At 41.8% G+C, this 19,601-nt stretch overlaps 2 protein-coding genes across 2 annotated transcripts; one reads left to right on the top strand and one right to left on the bottom strand.

Moving 5' to 3' along the window:
• Nucleotides 1-1,095: 1,095 nt before the first annotated feature.
• DUXB (double homeobox B) lies at nt 1,096-5,467 on the top strand (the record flags this gene model as incomplete). Its single annotated transcript, XM_061137429.1, is given in 6 exon segments — nt 1,096-1,187; nt 1,189-1,212; nt 1,214-1,280; nt 3,725-3,746; nt 3,901-3,984; nt 5,328-5,467. Coding segments are annotated over 6 exon segments (429 nt in total), but the record flags the coding sequence as incomplete, so codon positions are not given.
• A 5,601-nt stretch (nt 5,468-11,068) lies between these two features.
• TERF2IP (TERF2 interacting protein) lies at nt 11,069-19,581 on the bottom strand. Its single transcript, XM_061138068.1, has 3 exons — nt 18,797-19,581; nt 13,913-14,037; nt 11,069-12,358 (listed from the first exon to the last, which is right to left on the bottom strand). The coding sequence occupies exons 1-3, from the start codon at nt 19,467-19,469 to the stop codon at nt 11,957-11,959; spliced, it is 1,200 nt and encodes a 399-aa protein (XP_060994051.1). The 5' UTR covers nt 19,470-19,581; the 3' UTR covers nt 11,069-11,956.
• Nucleotides 19,582-19,601: the final 20 nt, after the last annotated feature.

Raw genomic sequence — 19,601 nt, 5'->3', positions numbered from 1 at the left:
TCTGTATTTCCTCTTAATCCGATTACTTCAAGTTTCTTCTGAAAAGCTTCAATATTTAATGAAGGGATTAAGTAGGAGGGTATTTAAGAGATGGGTGGGCTGTTCTGGGTGTTTATAAATCCTGTGTCTTGGGGAACTGCTCAGCTGTCCACTCCTCTGGGCAGAATCCGGATACCTCTTCCCAAGATGGATCAAAACAGCACTCCAAGTGGTCTTTTGCTCTTTTCTTTGGTAACACCACATGCTTTATTTTCCAGAGTTTATAAAAAGTAAAATCACCATTATGATTAGAGGAACAGATTGTTGAAGTAGGTGCTGTTTACAGTGATAAGTTGTGTCAGGGGATTGATGAGTACTCTGAAGTTAACAGAATGGAATCCCATATTTAAGAGGCAGCACTGAGTCCCATAAGTGGGTTTTCAAAAGTCTTAAAGTTAACATTTTTAATGGAGAAAAATTTATATGGCATACATAGTATTTTACATTTAGCTTGTATCTAACAATTTAATATATTAATGACTATACCTAATGATTTAATATATTAATGATACCTAATGATTTAAAATATTAAATTTTATCACAAAATAAGTTTTGTATATTTATCCCTTTAATTTTTTTCATATTTTATTTGTTTCACTTATTTCCATTTATTTTCCTAACTCCTATTTTCTTTGCACATAATTTTGTGGATTTCTAGTAATTTCTTGCTTTGGTAACTCAGATAACAGACTGTGTTTTACTTATTGTATCATATATATATATGTGTGTGTGTGTGTGTGTGTGTGTGTGTGTGTGTGTGTGTGTGTGTGTGTGTATTTGACCTATATGTCTCCAGTTTTTTTTTGTTTTTTTTTTTTTTGGCTATGCTGGGCTGTTTGTAGGATCTTAGTTCCCCAACCAGGGATTGAAGTTGAGCCCTTGGCAGTGAGGGGACATAGTCCTTACACTGGAACAGTAAGGAATTCCCATGTCTCCAGTGTAGAATGACTTTAGGTATAGCCTTAAAGTAAAAATATAAAATAACCATTGAATGTACAGACTTTCAATCTGAACTAAACATAAGTTACATGCTCACACAGTTTTTAATCTATAAACATACCCTTCATACTTCTCCCCATTTTCTCTTCATCAGACATTCGACAAAAAGAACCCTGGCAAGGCAAGATTATTTATAACCAGAGTCAAAAGCGTCCAAGCATGGTTTGAACGCTTTTTACTCTGAACAAGCAACCAGGAAACAGCTGTCCAAGGAAATTGGCATTCCAGAATCTAAAATTCGGGTAAGTATCAGATATTTCATTATTCTGCTTCAAGGTAAAGAAAAAAAGTAGGCTTAGCACTGGCAGGCAATTTACTCTTATATCAGGTATGTTTCCCAGAAGGTTTTTCCTGTTATATATTTAAAACAAAATAAAAACAAGAGTTCCCTCTTTTACCAATGGAAGAAACCTCTATTACTTCTTTTACCAACTGGTTGGGCGTATTTAGTATTGGAGGAAAGAGTATACTGGAATCTCTCTCCCAATAGAAGATAACTGAATCAGCTTTTTAAATTAATTACTTTGGCTGCCTTGGGTCTTAGCTGCGCACTCAGGGCTCGCCCTTGCTACACACAGCTTTCTCCAGCTGCAGCGCACAGGCTGAGCTGCCCCGTGGCATGTGGGATCTGAGCTCCCTGACCCGAGACTGAACCTCTGTCCCCTGCATTGAAAGGTGGATTCTTAACCACTGGACTACCAGGTTAGTCCCTAAGTCAACCTTTGAGATTTAGAGAATATAGGAAATCAGATCACTATGTTAATGATATGGTATCATTAATGATATGGTATCACTGGAATATAAACTACAGAATAAAGATTAATATGTAATTGTGAGGAAAACTGTGGAATAAACACACATGTAAATTCCCAATTCTCAGGCTAGTTTTTTCCCCCACTAATATCTGAAATGTAACTCACATACAGGAGTGCATGAAATAAAATCCCATACTGTATCATTGTGAATAAACTACTGATGTAAAAATAAAGCTGGATTTCTTCAGTCAGCGAAGAGCTGTAAATAAGACAAGTACACCAACTGAAACAGTACTGAAACCAATAAAGGTCAGTAAAAAAGATGCTTTTAGAGAAGAATGAGTTCAGATTTTTATATCAAAAACAGTTTCCAATAAATCACTATATGCAAGGGCTATAAGGGCATCAGTCTGAGGGGACATTAGGAAGAAGAAAATTTCCTCTTTTCTTAATGTATTTGTTTTAGGAACAGGAAAGTTTCCCCAAATCCCAGTAATAAAGTGCCCTTTGGGGGAATATCTGAAGCTTCCTTGGTGGCTCAGACAGTAGAGAATCTGCCGTCAATGCAGGGGACCCACGTTTGATTCCTGGATCGGGAAGTTCCCCTGGAGAAGGACATAGCTACCCACTCCAGTATTCTTGCCTAGAGAATTCCATGGAGAGGAGCCTGGTAGGCTACGGTCCGTGGAATCGCAGATTGGACACGACTGAGAGACTTTCACTTTCAAGAGTATCTAGGGACTGGCTGCACGAGAGGTACTAGGCCCGTCTGAACTGAGGTGGAGAATGGCAAGTCCAGGAAGCAGTGTAGGATGAGCTGGTTTCAGCCATTGTGCTCAGTAACTTGCTCATTCGTTTCCAATTTCCACTTGGGCTTAAGACTTACTAGAAAATATTTTGATTAATTAAAGAACAGATATAACCTTTTAGAAAAATGTCTGGGATATGAATGGTTCATCAAATATTGGTTATCATTTACACCCTACTCTTACCATGAATTATCAAATTATCAAAATAAAACACTCAGAAATTATTGGAACATACATTGCAATGCTGACTCCAGTAACGAGGAAACAAAATACAACTGGTTATATTAGTGATAATTTTGAAGCAAGGTATCTATTGCCCACAACGGGATGAAGGAAGTAAGGGGAAGTGTGGATGAGTTGGCCCTGCTCATGACTGTCGCTAATTCTACCGTCTTACATAAAGAAATGCTTTTCTAAGATATATTCCATACGTATGTATTATCAAATGGCATTTCTAATGAAGAGTTGATACGACACGAGGGAGAGAGAGATTGATTTCCTTTGAGAGAACTAACGGTGTTTCATAAACCAGGGAAATTTACTTTGGATACCCTGAGGATGACCATACAAGAAATGCTAATTTGAGTTGAGAGCAGATTGTGTACTGTCCTGAATTTTATGCTAATAATAGCATCATTCCCAGGATAATGCACTTTCTCTTAGGAATATTATCCCAAGAGCAGCTGATCAACTAGTTTTGTTTAACTGCAACGATATTTGGAATAACACAGACTGCATTACATGACTTTCATGTCTTCCTTTCCCACTCAGATTTGGTTCAAAACCACACAGCAACACAGAGACTATTAGGGTTCAGCTCCTCCTTAGGAGAAGACCAAACTCATGAATAGAACCAGCCTTGGCCTTATACTCAAGGCAAGAACCCACCAGTCCAAATGCAGTTCATCAGTGGGTCCCATTGAGAAGAGGAATCAATCCTGCATGTTGTACCCAAATTCACCACAGAGAATCCTTAGTTTTGGAGCCAATCACAGCTTGTTCTTTGTAACCTAGGGTCAACAATAGGTGGCTGGGACATACAGGTTCTGAGCAAGCAAGGCTTTGGACTTTTTGGTCCTTCTGCTCTAAGCAGGGCGACATCCTCCTCTTCTGTCATCTCAGGGGGATTCAGAGGGAGTAAGAGGTTAGCATGATCTTCTCAAGTTTGAGTTTCCAGCTTGAATGCAAAAATGTCCTAAAACCCTCCCTTTTGTCCCTGCGTTCTCTTTTAGAATACTTACCAAAAGAAGTCACACAAGACCAGCCAGCCATCCCAAGATCTTAATCAAACATTCCAGTTCAAGGTTTCTAGAGGAACCAATTCCTTGATATTGCCACCAGGAAAACTCTAGCCAAACAGGCATTCGGAATTGAGAATTCAAGTAAGTTTGATGTCTGTGGCAGCAAATATCCCTTCTGTTAAATGATACTACCCCCTGAGTGGTTGCTGGAAAACCGTGACTAACCTAGATTATCACAGTAATCAAGGACAAAGGCATGGGATAGTAAACATCTGGCACTGCAAGTCACACTCCTGAAAAAGGAAGAATTTTCTAATCAAATTGTCAGCGATGAATCTGTTCAGAACTACCGGCAACAGAACTGTAGGGAAATGTGAAAGTCAAGGCCAATTTTGAGAACACTCTGTTAGGTTCTCTAGAGCTGGGCACTGTTGTCATTTTGGGCCAGATATTTCTTTCTCAGGAGCGGCGGTCAGTCCTGGGGTAATGGTTTTCAGCATTCCTGGCCTCTACCAACTAGTACCCTGCACACTTCTCCTTCCCCATTCTTAACACTCTCCCAAAAATCTACAGGCACAGGCAAATTGGGGAACAAAAATCACCCTCATGAGTACCTTCTTCTACCTAAATTACGGGGAAAGTGGTTCATATATGTTCAATGTTCATGACAAGGAAGCATGTTCTTAGGTCTATCAGCAGAATGATTCTCAAAAACACTTATGTTTATTAACCCTTACTCAGATTTATACACATTTACAAGATCTGTATTCCTGTGCACACACTGATAAAGAGGAAAAAAATGTCAGCCTGGTCAAGAGACCTTGCTCCCTGGTCCACTGCTGAAATCAGAGGGTGGCTCCTAAAGCATATGCCTTTTCAGCCGAGTTTCAATTCATCTAAGGTTGACTGTTGAAAGTGCTACGACCTAAATCTATGTGTTTGCATGTGTGTATATGTATACACATACATATATACATATACACACATGCACACATACTAAACACATGAACCAGGGTAATTAGTTTCATACATATACCTCCTGAGATTTGCGCCTACATAACAGGCCCTTATTTCTTGCCTTATGATGTCCATGTCTCTGTTTTTCTCATGGAGATATGGTTTCAGGACCCAAGATCTCTGTACCCTGGGCAGAGAAGTGAGCCTGTGAATTCCTTGCTAGATGGCCCAAATGGGAGACCCGGTCCAACAGTTCAGCAGCATGAAATTGACCTGTGAACTCTCCCAGGCCGATCTCATCATCTTCCTTCCTCCAGTTCTTTCAGCGAGAACCAATCATTTCTACCTGTTCTTCTCCCTTCCTACGTATCCTCTGTCCCTAGTGTGATCCAAGGACAAAGCATCATGATGCAGCCTGTGAAGCTGTGCGGGGAGAACTCTCTCTCCACGGTAACATCTGGGAATGATGTGCCCGTACCGCTGACTGTGGGCAGATACTCAGGATCCTTTCCGGTCCCAATAACAAGAACACCAGGACCACCCAGAACAGACAGACATGGGCATACTACAGTTGGGAGACTATTCTCAGCCTCAACCTGAGCACAAAAAAAAACTGCCACAGGCTCCGGGCCAGGAGGACATCTCTCGTCCTGCCGTGGTGGGATGAGTGCCGCTGGGCTGACTGCAGAGCGGGGCCCTCAAAGGGGCCATGGAGACGGGCTGCTGCCACAGCACACGCGAGCTAGAGCGTCTCATACCCTCACGCAGTCTCACCAGCAACACAGAGAAACCGCAAGAAGACTTCAGGTCTACTCCTGCCACCCACAGGTTGTCAGTAAAAGGTACAGATTCTTTGACTCCTCATTCACAGGAAGAGAACCCTCCAGGACTCCAGCTGTGCCTCAGGCAGTAAGATTTTCAGGCTCTTCCGAAGACACTGCAAAGCTCACCAGGGCCTGAGCTTCTGGAGGAAGCAGATGGCATTCTGAATCTGATCCAGGCCTCCCTTCTTTTGATGCAGATCAGAAGAATTTCAGGAACAACAATTGCGGAAGCCATCCTGCCAGGGGCAAGATTAGAGCCGAGGACAGGAGGAGCCAACTGGAAACCCAAATGGAGGTTGTCCGTGAACAGTGGTTCTCTTCGGTACTCTACTAAGGATTCCTTCCAAGCTCCACTCTGCCTCTGGAAGCACCTCAGGACACATCTGCTGAATTCTTGTGGCAAAAAAAGCATTTTAAGTGTGACCTCTGTGATGACCACATCCTCCACCACCTGGAAAATCCACAAAGGGGAGCCTAACTCAGGCGAGAACAGGTCTCTGAGGGACATCAGAATTGCTTTCCTTCCTGGCAATATGGGAGGGCAAACTTGAAATTTGTTATGTAAAAAATGGATGGATGCTGTACTTCCTGATGGAGTTCATAAAACTGATCTTTTTTCCAAAGCTCCAAGGGTTTAAATTAGGAACCAGACACTACCTCAGTATCCATCATTAAAGGAACGATTAAACGGATTAGGACAAATCCTTCAATACTGAGTAACCTTCACTTAGAAGTGTATTTTTATTTAAACTATTTAAAACATACAAGAAATTGTAATAGCAACACCATATCGTCACCATAGTCTAATGATGCTAATATTTCCATTTTTTAGGGTTTTTAATGTATTTGCATATATGATTATATATGTCCATAAAATTTTTCCTCAGATAAACATTGTATGTTTATCAAAATTTGGGATAATCATTTTCACTCTCCATCTTCTCCCTTCTTTTGAAAAGGTAATTTCTAAAAATAGATTTTTGGTTTATGTGGGTCTACCTTGGTAATAAAATGGCTTTAAAAAGCATTACTTCCTAAAAAAAAAAAATTACTTCTTTGTTCATCAATTTGTTTTCTGTTTTGTCATATTTGCTTTACTTTCCATAGGAAGGTATTGAAAAATCAATACACGTACGTCTAGTTTTACAGATACTAGTTTTGCACAAATACAGTTGTGAGGTGGACATCCTTCTGGTATCTGGGTGTGTTACAGGCAAGAGTTCTCTAGGTGTTCATACTGAAGCACAAGTGCCAGAATATTCCAGCACCAAGATTTACGGCCAAATTACACTCAGCACAAGTAATTTTTCCTAATATGAGCGCTATCTTCATTAACCACTTACATAATTAAAACTCACATGCATATATACAGGTATTTGTGGCACAAATCTACCCAAAAAATGATATATTTGACAGTAGATACCATGCCAGTTTGACTTTTAGATTGTTCCCCCAGATGACTCTCATGCAACCAGAGCTGAGAGCTCCTAGTATCTTTCCTGTACTTCAACCTATGTAGGCAGTTCTTCACCTTATGAAAACAAGTCTGATGACTTGAGAAGGGAAAACTCTACATCTGTATCTATAATCCTCTTCATTTATATGCACGTCTGTATCTCCATGTTTATATGTATTGCTCTATGTAAATATACATGTTTATTGTTCACCTACACAGCCTCTAGAGCTCCCCTCTATACTCTTCTCTGTTCATATCTCTGTATCTACACATCTATCTATAGCCTCTGGAAGGACACAGGATGACTTTCTCTAGAGAGAGAAAAAAGTAAATTTTCACCTCCGAAGCAAGCAGTGAGGTTAAGTCTCTAGAGAAAAATGCAGGGAACAGTGTCTGACCAAGTTCAAAATCTCTTGACTAGTTCAAAATCTCTTGAGTCTGATGTGCTTTTCATGAACTGGGTGACCAGACATCCTATCTGATTGAGGTGATCCATGGGTGTGGATGGGGCTCAACCAGTGGAGGGCTTAAAAGTTGTCATGGTCGAGGCCGCCACAGCCTGAAAACAAGGTCGAGAACGTGGAGGCTGCAGGGTTTTGGACCTTGCAGGTGGCAACTCCAGTGGACCTTGCTTGGTGCCCAGGACTAGAGCATCGGATTGTCCCATCCCAGCAGTGCCTTCAATAAAAGGTGTCTGCCCTCCTCCTAGAGGTCCCTGGGGTCCCAAGGAGCTGGGCCCTTAGTTCTCGGACCCCTCTAGGCTGAAAACCTTTGGACTGAGGGGCTTCTGAGAAAGGCTGCCCCCAATAAGAGAGACCCTTAGGGGGAACCCTCCCTCTTTGGCTGTTGGCAGCTGCAGCAGCCACCTTTCTACCACAAGGGGAGTGACTGACAGGACAAGCTAAGGATGGCAGGGCAGAAAACTACAACCTTAAAGCCCCCTAACTCAAGACTTGTTACATATACAAAATATAAATTCTCTTACTTGTTGAAGTTCTTTAGAGTTAGGTTTTCTATTACATGTAATAAACACCTGGCTTTTGATAAGCCAGATGGGGTTATGATTCAGCAAACAGCATTAGTCCAAAAGCAAGCGAGGATGAGAACAATGCAAACAGCAGCATAAACTTTCAAAGCTGCAACCACTTAAATGGAATAGGGAACAGACAAAAACAATACCAGGAATGTTCACTGCTGCAGAGAAAGAGAAGGCAGAATGTTTCTGCCACTAAGGAAGTTGTGGAAGTTATTTCAGGCTGGAATAAGTAATCTCAAAAGCTGGAATAAGAGAAAGCCAGGGGGGAATAATGAGAAAGGCCCAGAACTCATGAGCTTAAAGGATTTAAGAAATAATGTCTCCCAGAACACAAGCAGAAAGCAAACTCATGAAGTCGAGGAAAGAAAATCCAAAGAACAAGATTATCTAGAAGCTTAAGGCAGAAGTATCTCAGTATTAAGACTTAAACAGTTGGTCTTTGGAACAGATTCAGCTACAGTTCAATGCCATTAACTATTAAAATCCAACTCATTTTCCTTGCTTAGTTTTGGGCTCCCAAAAATACTTCTGATAATTTGTTCCCCCACATATATACCAGCCCAAGAGATGAAATGATCTGAGAAATTACAAAACCAGATATTTGAAAATTACTGGTTTATAGTGAACACTAGAAGTTGGCATATGTTTTGGTTTAAACATGTCTTCTGGTAGTATGGGTATAATAAATCAGACCCTTTGGCACATGACAGACAAAACTAGAATCTTTAGCTCTATAAAGCCAATAGGCTGTGGTAACTTTACTGAGGTACAGACATGGTAGATGACATGTCCATTTCATATCTAAAGCAATGCTTTTCAACCACCCTAGTGTCACATCACAAAAGAAAAACACATTTCAAACAAATATGCACCACCAACCCCTCCTAAGCCCCATTTAAGAATCACTACCGTAGCGTCTTCCTGGTGACCCAATGGTTAAGACCCCATGTTTCCACTGTAGGGGGCTCGGGTTTGATCCCTAGTAGGGAAACTAAGATCCTGCATGCCACAAAATGTGGCCAAAAAAAAAATCACTGAGCAAAAAAATAGTGAGCAAATGAGTGTTTTTTAATATTTATTTATGCACTTATTTGGGCTACCCTTGTGGTTTAGCTGGTAAAGAATCCGCCTACAATGCGAGCGACCTGGGTTCAATCCCTGGGTTGGGAAGATCCCCTGAAGAAAGGAAAGACTACCCACTCCAGTATTCTGGCCGAAGAATTCCATGGATAGTCCGTGGGGTTGCAAAGAATCGGACACAACTGAGCAACTTTCACTTCACACGCACTTGTTTATTTGGCCATACCCACGTCTCAGTTGCAGCATGTGGGATCTTTGATCTTTGTTGTAATGTGAAACCTTTTAACTTTTCCGGGGGTTTTGTCAATTAGATCTTTTAGCTATGGCATGCAAACTCTTAGTTGCAGCATACAGGATCTCTGACCTTTGTTGTAACATGTGAAATCTTTTAGCTTTTTCAGGGGTTTTGTCATTTAGTTTAGCTATGGCATGCACACTCTTAGTTGTAGCATGTGGGATCTCTGACCTTTGTTGTAACATGTGAAATCTTTTAGCTTTTTCAAGGGTTTTGTCATTTAGTTTAGCTATGGCATGCACACTCTTAGTTGCAGCATGCAGGATCTCTGACCTTTGTTGTAACATGTGAAATCTTTCAGCTTTTTCAGGGGTTTTGTCATTTAGTTTAGCTATGGCATGCACACTCTTAGTTGCCACATGCGGGATCTCTGACCTTTGTTGTAACATGTGAAATCTTTCAGCTTTTTCAGGGGTTTTGTCATTTAGTTTAGCTATGGCATGCAAACTCTTAGTTGCAGCATGCGGGATCTCTGACCTTTGTTGTAACATGTGAAATCTTCTAGCTTTTTCAGGGGTTTTGTCATTTAGTTTAGCTATGGCATGCACACTCTTAGTTGCCGCATGCGGGATCTCTGACCTTTGTTGTAACATGTGAAATCTTTTAGCTTTTTCAGGAGTTTTGTCATTTAGTTTAGCTATGGCATGCACACTCTTAGTTGCCGCATGCGGGATCGCTGACCTTTGTTGTAACATGTGAAATCTTCTAGCTTTTTCAGGGGTTTTGTCATTTAGTTTAGCTATGGCATGCACACTCTTAGTTGCAGCACACATTGACAGTGCAGAGCCCTGGCCACTGGACCACCAGGGAAATCCCTGCACTTATGTTGTACCATTCCAACAAGCTGAGGAGGAGGAAAAGGTTAAATGCTTTGCTTTAGGCTGGGTTCTCCCAGAAGCAGGCTCTTTTTCCAGAAGAAAAGAGTGTGAGTGCTACTGAGGATTCCAGATGCACTAGCAGACAAATGGGGATGTAAAGTAAGAGCAGTAGGCCTATGAAGGTGCAGTCATCCCACTGTAAGCAACTATGCTTTCTTCTACTTGCAGCCTCCGAAAGAAGGCATGGAAACCATCATCCCATTCAAGGAGTAACTCAAATATTCAGTTGTCATCTCTCTGGTCAGCAAGGAAGCTGAGTATGCATTCTCTGATTCCCATTCACCATTGGGCAAAAGCTGCTCCCAGGGGCATTAACTCCATAGCACGTCGAGCAAAGAGAGCCTCCGACAGGTGTGGCAGTTAGACTCCTGCTGTTGGCATGTGCTGGACTGGTGAGTGCTCAGGCATCTGGACAGGTTCTGACATCTTCTGTTATACACTGGATAGCTCCTTATTGACTTCGCTCCCCTTTGGCTCTCTGCAGTTCACCTGGTTATGCCATCTTTCACAGTCCTTGACACAGATCTTCTCTTTGCTCCATTCAGAAGAAATAGCATCTTTCTAACGGCCTATCAGTTCTAAATGGAACCTCTTATTGGTTCTAATTACTAACAGCAAAAAATGTTAGTTCCTTTATAGCTTTTATACCTAAAAGGTTTTATGAATACAACCAAAGAAAACACTTTGTGGAGACTCAAATACAAAGTTCCATTTATTTTCAACAATGAAATCAACACAACAAAGAGGAATTAATCCTCTAATTTTTAAATCTAACACAATTCTTAGCACAAAACTATCCTCAATAAATAAAAACACATTACTAGTAAACAAGTTAAGACTTTTCTTGAGACTATCTTGTAGTGTGTGTCTGAAACAAAACTAGACGATAGGTAAAGAAACACGTGCTAGAGACTTCACTGACACACACTCGAAGGAAAGAATAGCCAAGGAACAGGGTTCCCAAATATTAAGCTGGCAAAAGAAACATGGGGTTTTCAAAGCAGCCCAGAAATCAGAGCTCACTGAGGGTTACAAGAGTTTGGGACAGTCCATGTTCAAGGTCTTGTAATTAAATTTTTCCATATTTCTAGATTCTTGATTTGGAATCTCTCACAATCTAGAGGAGCTTCTGCCAAAAGATAGGAGGCTCTTTATTCATGCTTTCACAAGACCCATCCAACTTGCCTTCTTTGACTTCATGACTAGCTCTTATCACCAATATAGCAGGGATTCCACTCCAGAAAACGATCACTACAATGTACACCAATCTCATTGTTCTCGATTTTCCTTTCATAAACACACTGATACTGCCCGGAACAGCTCAAAACATGTCCCATTTCTTTTATTTCATCCTCCTCCACAACTCTGCATGGCGTGCTGCAGTCCATGGGGTTGCAAGGAGTCAGACATGACTGAGTGACTGAACTGAACACAACTCTGCTTGGGTACAAAATCTAGGACTCACAGGGCAACAAAATTGGTCAAAAGATTAGTGTCGGTTCCAACTGAAAAATTTCTGAAGTTCAATGGTCACACAAAAAAATGTTAACGTCTTATCTGCCCAACTTTTTCCCATCATATTGCCAATTATTTCTTTCGGAATTCAATCCTCCGAGCTACATTCTGAGCACCAAATTTTTTGACCAATGCATCTCGAGTAGCCTCATCATCTTTTTGCAAATCTAAGTCATCCTGTCGGGACCAAATGGGATACCCATCAGCCCTCTGACCAGACTCTAAAAAGGAGGAAGTAGCCTCCAGCTCACCACTATTTTTTAGGAAGGCCTGTGTAACTGTTGACAGATCCAAGTTAAACTTTTCCATCAACTGCCGAATGATCTTAATGGCAGCTCCCACCTCTGGTGCAGAAACTTTTTCTTCTTCTTCTTCTTCTTCCTCATCAGGCTGTGTTTCTGAGTCTTCCTCAGGCGTGGGTGGATCATCATCACACATTGTTATGTGTATTTCAAAATCAGGACTCTCGTCCACCTAGACAAAGTGAAGAATGGAACCAGTTCGTAATAACGAAGTCACAGACACTTACTCTTAAAATATCTGGTCTCTCCCAACTACCACCTCCTTTCCCTTTCATTCCACTGGACTTCCTTCAGTTCCTCTAATGTGCTATGTTCCTTCTTACATTTAGTCATGCTAGATGTGTGTATATATGCATGTGTGTGTATATATATATATATACACACACACACACATATACAGGCCATAGAGTAAGCAGGAGTGTGAGTATAGGGTATATAAGTGTCTATATGTGCATGTGTATACATATAAATATGTGTATGTGTAATTATGGTATTCCAAAGAACATTAGAAGCTACACCGAATGTGAAAAATGTATGCATATATAGGCACATATATATGAGTATACATGTATGCATTAGATTATTTGTTAAAAATTTGACTTCCCTCTCAGGTTGTAAGCTCCATAAGGGCAGGAATTGCATTTTGCTTATCACTACATCCTCAGTGCTTACCAGTGCCTTCTTATAATAAGCACTCAAAAAACACTGCTGCATTAATATATTGGGGCCTCCACATGCCACTACATTTAGGCACATTACAAAGAATGCTATGTGAGAAAAGATCTATGTAGGCCATGTTTGAGAGTTGTCAAAGTACCTGAAAGCTTGTGAAAAATGAACCAATTTTAAACTATTTCGTGATTTAGACTAAGACCTAACCATTTTTCTTGGTGTTAGTAAGAAAAGTCAATTAAGATTCTTTTTCTTAGAGAAATATGCACATATAATTTGGATTTTTTAAAAATTATTTTATGGTTGCCTTCCTCTCTTACTATGATTAAACATGGGATTCCAACAAAGTATAAGAAATTAACTGAGTATGGAGAGCTAAAAAAGCTCTAAGTATACAAAGAGCTAAAATTGTTTAATAAAAAAATTAACCTCCTTAAAAAATTACTTTTATCTGAGAAGCACAAAGTATTTTAAAAAGGTAAATCCACAGTCTTAACTTAGAAAACCTCATAGATCAAAGTACTCAAAGTGAGATGCTTTGTACTGCTGAAAAATCTTTCTCCCTCTACCCTTCCTTCAAGTGTCCTACCAAACTCTGGGAGAGCTACGTACCTGGAACTTGGGTCAGTCCCACTTTCCATTTTCCTCCTCCATCTTGAACTCTCTTACCTCTCTGGGCCTCAGGTGTACAAAAAGGACAGATGGGATGACCACTTTTAAAGGAGGAGAACGGAGGTAGGGAAAAAATGATTTATATCTAGTTAACATACCACATGGAAAAGGCAATGGCACCCCACTCCAGTGCTCTTGCCTGGAAAATCCCATGGACGGAGAAGCCTGGTAAGCTGCAGTCCATGGGGTCGCTAAGAGTCAGACACGACTGAGCGACTTCACTTTCACTTTTCACTTTCATGCACTGGAGAAGGAAATGGCAACCCACTGCAGTGTTCTTGCCTGGAGAATCCCAGGGATGGGGGAGCCTGGTGGGCTGCCGTCTATGGGTCGCACAGAGTCGGACACGACTGAAGTTGACTTAGCAGCAGCAGCAACATACCACAATCTCCTCAAACTCTCGGGTGGCTTCTACAAGCATCTTTTTGACTGCTGCTTCATTCTCCTTGATCTCTTCTTTTTCAAATTCTTCTTCAGGCAAGTCTGGAGTTCTCTTATTCTGTGGTTCTGTCAAAGAAAATAGCACTAGATTAGAATTAGCTCTGGGCCACAAATTAGGCTGCACTTTTTACCTAACGGTGTTTGATCAGAGGGTAAGAAAAACATAAGACATGCATGTTCAATAATTTCTAATTTTTCAGCTTCCTACTGAAAAGTTGTATAATAAAAATAATGATAATTTTCCTAAGTTCTCATGTATAAAATAAAAATACTCTTCAAGCTTAATTGATTTTTTTGTTTTGTATTTAAATAGATTTTGCAAAAAAAAAAAAAAAACTGTGCCATAAACTGTGTTTTCTGGGAATCAGATTCTGAGATGGAGATTAACGTGTAACATGTTGATCAGCGAGTGCTTAGCGGGCAGAGAAAGAAGTTGAGCTGTGAAAGAGCTCCAACAAGGCCTCAACCAAAACCATGGAGAAGTATGGAGCTAGGAAGGCCCTTCAGAGTTGACCATATTGGGGAAAGGGAGCCAAAATCACCACATAGATTAGTCACTGGATGCTAACATAAAATAACAGAACCTTGCCCAGTTGAAGATGGATCTGAGGGGTCTACCACAATCCACTACATACCATCTACAGAAAGGAGAGCCTCATAAAGCTAAACACCTTCCTATTCTCCTTTTACTCTGTTCTCTGAGGATTTAACTCTGCTGTTTTCCACTTAATAAAAACTGACTGTGAAGGGGCAACACGAGGGAGTTTTGCAATGAAGCTGTTCTGTATGATTATGATGATGGTTACACAAATCTATACATGTATTAAAACACCTAACTGGAAAACTTGTATGGCAATTCCTCAAAATATTAAACCATATGATCCAGCTATTCCACTTTTGAAAATATAAAATAAATAAACTAATTAATTAAATGAAAGCATGGTCTTAAACAAGTATTAGTACACCCATACCATAGCAGCATTATTCACAACAGCCAAGATGTGGAAGCAACTTAAGTGTCTATCAATGGATGAATGGATATACATAAAGTGGTCGTAAAGTGGAATATTATCCAACCCTAAAAAGAACAAAATTCTCACACATGCTACAACATGGATAAGCTTTGAAAATAAGCCTTTCATTTATATTAAATGAAATAAGCCAAATACAAAAGGACAAATATATTATGACTGCACTTACCTGAGGTAGCTAGAGAGATTAAATTTATGAAGACAGAAAGCAGAATGGTGACTGCCAGGGGGAGGCAGGAATGGGGGGGGCTGGTGTTTAATGGGTACGAATTTCAGTTTTGGAAGATGAAAACATTCTGAGATGGATGGTGGTGACGACCGCATCAAAACATACTTAGTGCTACTGAACGGAGCACTTAAAAACTGCTAAAACGGTAAGTTTTATCTAATGTATATTTTACCACCATAAAAAAAATTAAATACCTAACTGTACATCAAAATAAGTCAATTTTATTTTACATAAATTTTTTAAAAGAAGCCTTATATTTTAGAGATACATGCTGAAATAATTAACAGATAAATATAATATTGCCTTGCTCTGATTTACTATTCTAAAAAACACAACCACACACACTATTTCAGTTTCCATGGGTCAGAAGCCCAGGTATGGCTTGTACTGGTCCACTGATCAGGGTCTAATTTACTTTTATTTAATAACATTTCTGCATGTATTAGCCATTTATTTATTCCCTCCTCTGAAAACTCCATTTCCTTTGCTCATTTTTCTACTAGTTTCTCTTTTACTTACTAACTTCAGCAAGCCCTTTGAACACTAAGGAAACTTCCTCTGTTGCAATGTATTGGGTATACTTTTCCAATCTGCCCTCTGACTTGATCATGAAAAGCTTTAAATTTTAAGTAATATATAAGTTTTTTCCTTAGTCTTCCTGGCTTCAGAAATAACAACACACAGCCATTGAAAAGGCTATTCATCCACATCCTCTCCTGGTCCTTTTCGGATCTTAATTTTTATATTTAAATATCTGAACATGAAAACACTGCAAAGGGTGAGTACAGCTTAATTTCATCCCAAGTTCCAACTGGTCTACCAGTCATCTCCACATCACTGATTTATATATAAAAATTATATTTATAAGATATATATGATCTCCTTTACCCATACACATAGCCCTTTCCTCTCTCCAAGAATTCTCCCTCCTTACTCTATCCCAGTCACACTGATTTCTGTTGCTCCAAGAACACAACAGCCATACTCCACCTCAGGACTTGCACTTAATACCCCCAAAACCTGGAACATTCTTCCTCAAATAACCACCAGTTTAGTTCTTTCACTTCTTTTGATCTCTGCTCAAGTATGAGCTTATGACAGTGAACTTCCCCTCTTACCCTGTAGAAAACAACCTCTTCTCCAGCCCTTAGCCTTTTTATTTTTTTCTATAGCAGCTGGAGTTGGTGACAGACAGGGAAGCCTGGCATGTTGCAGTCCATGCACTGAGCAACTCAACTGAACTGATAGCACTCACCACTGCCCAGCTAGCATTTTAAGCTCCATGACTGCAAGGAGTTTTATATACTGCTACCACCCAGCAGGTAAGAGTCTGGCACTCAAATATCTGTTGGATGAATCTCAAGTGTCTCTTTCAGTTCAGTTCAGTAGCTCAGTCGTGTCCGATGAATCACATGATTTGCATGAACTGCAACCCCATGGACCGCAGCATGCCAGGCCTCCCTGTCCATCACCAATGCCTGGAGTTTACTCAAACTCATGCCCATCGAGTCGATGATGCCATCCAGCCATCTCATCCTCTGTCATCCCCTTCTCTTCCTGCCCCCAATCCCTCCCAGCATCAGGCTCTTTTCCAATGAGTCAACTCTTCGCATAAGGTGGCCAAAGTATTGGAGTTTCAGCTTCAGCATCAGTCCTTCCAATGAACACCCAGGACTGATCTCTTTTAGGATGGACTGGTTGGATCTCCTTGCAGTCCAAGGGACTCTCAAGAGTCTTCTCCAACACCACAGTTCAAAAGCATCAATTTTTCGGCGCTCAGCTTTCTTCACAGTCTAACTCTCACATCTATACATGACCACTGGAAAAACCATAGCCTTGACTAGATGGACCTTTGTTGGCAAAGAAGTCTCTGCTTTTTAATATGCTATCTAGGTTGGTCATAACTTTCCTTCCAAGCAGTACGTGTCTTTTAATTTCATGGCTGCAGTCACCATCTGCAATGATTTTGGAGCACAAAAAAATAAGTCTGACACTGTTTCCCCATCTATTTCCCATGAAGTGATGGCACCAGATGCCATGATCTTAGTTTTCTGAATGTTGAGCTTTAAGCCAACTTTTTCACTCTCCTCTTTCACTTTCATCAAGAGGCTTTTTAGTTCCTCTTCACTTTCTGTCATAAGGGTGGTGTCATCTGCATATCCGAGGTTAATGATATTTCTCCCGGCAATCTTGATTCCAGCTTGTGCTTCTTCCAGCCCAGCGTTTCTCATGATGGACTCTGCATATAAATTAAATAAGCAGGGTGACAATATACAGCCTTGACATACTCCTTTTCCTATGTGGAACCAGTCTGTTGTTCCATGTCCAGTTCTAACTGTTGCTTCCTGACCTGCATATAGGTTCCTCAGGAGGCAGGTCAGGTGGTCTGGTATTCCCATCTCTTTCAGAATTTTCCACAGTTTATTGTGATCTACACAGTCAAAGGCTTTGCCATAGTCAATAAAGCAGAAATAGATGTTTTTCTGGAACTCTCTTGCTTTTTCAATGATCCAGCAGATGTTGGCAATTTGATCTCTGGTTCCTCTGCCTTTTCTAAAACCAGCTTGAACATCTGGAAGTTCAAGGTTCACCTATTGCTGAAGCCTGACTTGGAGAATTTTGAGCATTACTTTACTAGCATGTGAGATGAGTGCAATTGTGCGGTAGTTTGAGCATTCTTTGGCATTGCCTTTCTTTGGGATTGGAATGAAAATTGACCTTTTCCAGTCCTGTGGTTGAGAATGAATCTCAAGTGTTTCTTTTCCAAAAACAAAACTCCTACTAAGCATACTGAACAGGAGAAAATAGATTTTACCTCCCCAGATTTCAACTGTTATGCAGAATAGTCACACAAGGAAAGAGACGTTAAGGGGAAGAAGCATGACTCTAAACGAAAGTGTCCGACAGCTTAAGCTCAATACCGATTAAGTCACAAGAGAAGCATCTCAACAGCTAAGCCCTGTGTCGTAACCACGTCGGAAAACCAATATTCAGTTCAACTGCGTTAGAAACTCACCTTACCCGAGCGAAACTAGGAAGCGGCTTCCAACAGACGAGCAATTTCTTCTGTGAATATGCATTCATTTAAGCCAAGATATGAAAATAAACTGCACTAGCACGGCTTTAAAAATGGCTTATACTGAATCTGCCGAAAGCCATGAGAAACATTGTTTAAAACGAGTCTGTGAAATATTTCTGAAAAGATACCCAAGATACAGGTTGTCTCTGGGCGGGGGCGGGGACTGGATAGCTGGTGGGAAAAGAAAGGAGACGGGGGAGAATCTTCCACAGACTCTTTCTGCCTCTTTTGAATCTCGGGCCATGTCAATACCCCAGTTATGAAAAAAGGATGTTAAAGAGAGATTACAAAATGATGCAAACTTTACCCGGACGTTTAAAGAGAGATTACAAAATGATGCAAACTTTACCGGACGGCAAAAGGGGTTAGGGAGAGGGGCTTGGCGACGCCCCTAAGACGCGCACAAGGACTCCCCGCAGAGGGGGAGCCGCCCCCGCCCCCAGCGCACACCAACGACACCCGCGCGTCGGCGACCGCAGACCTCACCCCCACTATCAGCGGCCTCCGGGTCTTGCTCAGCCTTCCTCTTGAGTTTCTGCGAGGAGGGGCTCACGGGGGCCTCCCCCAGCAGGTACTTGTGCTCCTGGCCCCGCAGGCGCTTCAGGTAGCGGTCCTTCATGGACTGCCAGGAGTGCTGGGTGAGCGAGCTCTTCTCCATCGCTTTCCACAAGGCGTTACCGGTGACGGAGCTGGCCGAGCGGGCATGTTCCTTCACGTAGGTCAAGATGGCCACGTCGTCCGCGTCCGTGAAGACCATCCGCCCCGCCTGCGACGGCGGCTCAGGCTCCGCCGCGGCGCCCCCGGCCTGGACCCCGGGCTTCGTCTCTGGGGCCTGGTCGGCCGCCGGAGCCGGGCCCAGACGGTAGGCCTCCAGCTCGAGCTTCTCGTTGCGCTCCACGCAGTCCAGAATGTACTGCGTGGAGATGAAGTCGCCCGAGGCCTCGGCCGCCGCCTCCCCGGGCTGGGCCAACAGCACGGCCCCGGGCTCCTGAACGCGACACAGAGTGCCGCCGCCGTGGAGGATGAGCGTCGAGAGCCGGCGCTTTGCCGGGCTGGGACGCACGTAGAAGGACATGGAGCTGCCATCCTCCCTCACGAACAGAGTCGAGGAATGAGTGGGTCCATTGGGGTCTTTACCCAAATCCATCGCCTCCGCCATAGCTCTCCCCGGGCACCGGAAAAACCTGCCCCCTCGCGAACGCCAGACGAACAGGGAGCTGCAGGGATTCAGATAAAGCTACAGGAAATGCCGGCCCGAGGCCCGTGTTGCGCCTGCGCATTAGCTGCGCGG

This window comes from Dama dama, chromosome 4 (genome assembly GCF_033118175.1).
Source record: "Dama dama isolate Ldn47 chromosome 4, ASM3311817v1, whole genome shotgun sequence".
In the NCBI taxonomy this organism is placed as follows: Eukaryota; Metazoa; Chordata; class Mammalia; order Artiodactyla; family Cervidae; genus Dama; species Dama dama.
The sequence above is the reverse complement of the archived record's forward strand: the minus strand, read 5'-3'. Positions and strand labels throughout refer to the sequence as shown.

Bases quoted from the DNA above. Each gene is read 5' to 3' on its own strand.
- TERF2IP (XM_061138068.1), bottom strand. From the start codon at position 19,469: ATGGCGGAGGCGATGGATTTGGGTAAAGACCCCAATGGACCCACTCAT. The intron at 14,038-18,796 runs GTGAGGTCTGCG...TTTCTTTGACAG, and splicing joins GGAGGCCGCTGATAGTGGGG to AACCACAGAATAAGAGAACT. The intron at 12,359-13,912 runs GTATGTTGCTGC...CACTTTGTCTAG, and splicing joins GAGAGTTTGAGGAGATTGTG to GTGGACGAGAGTCCTGATTT.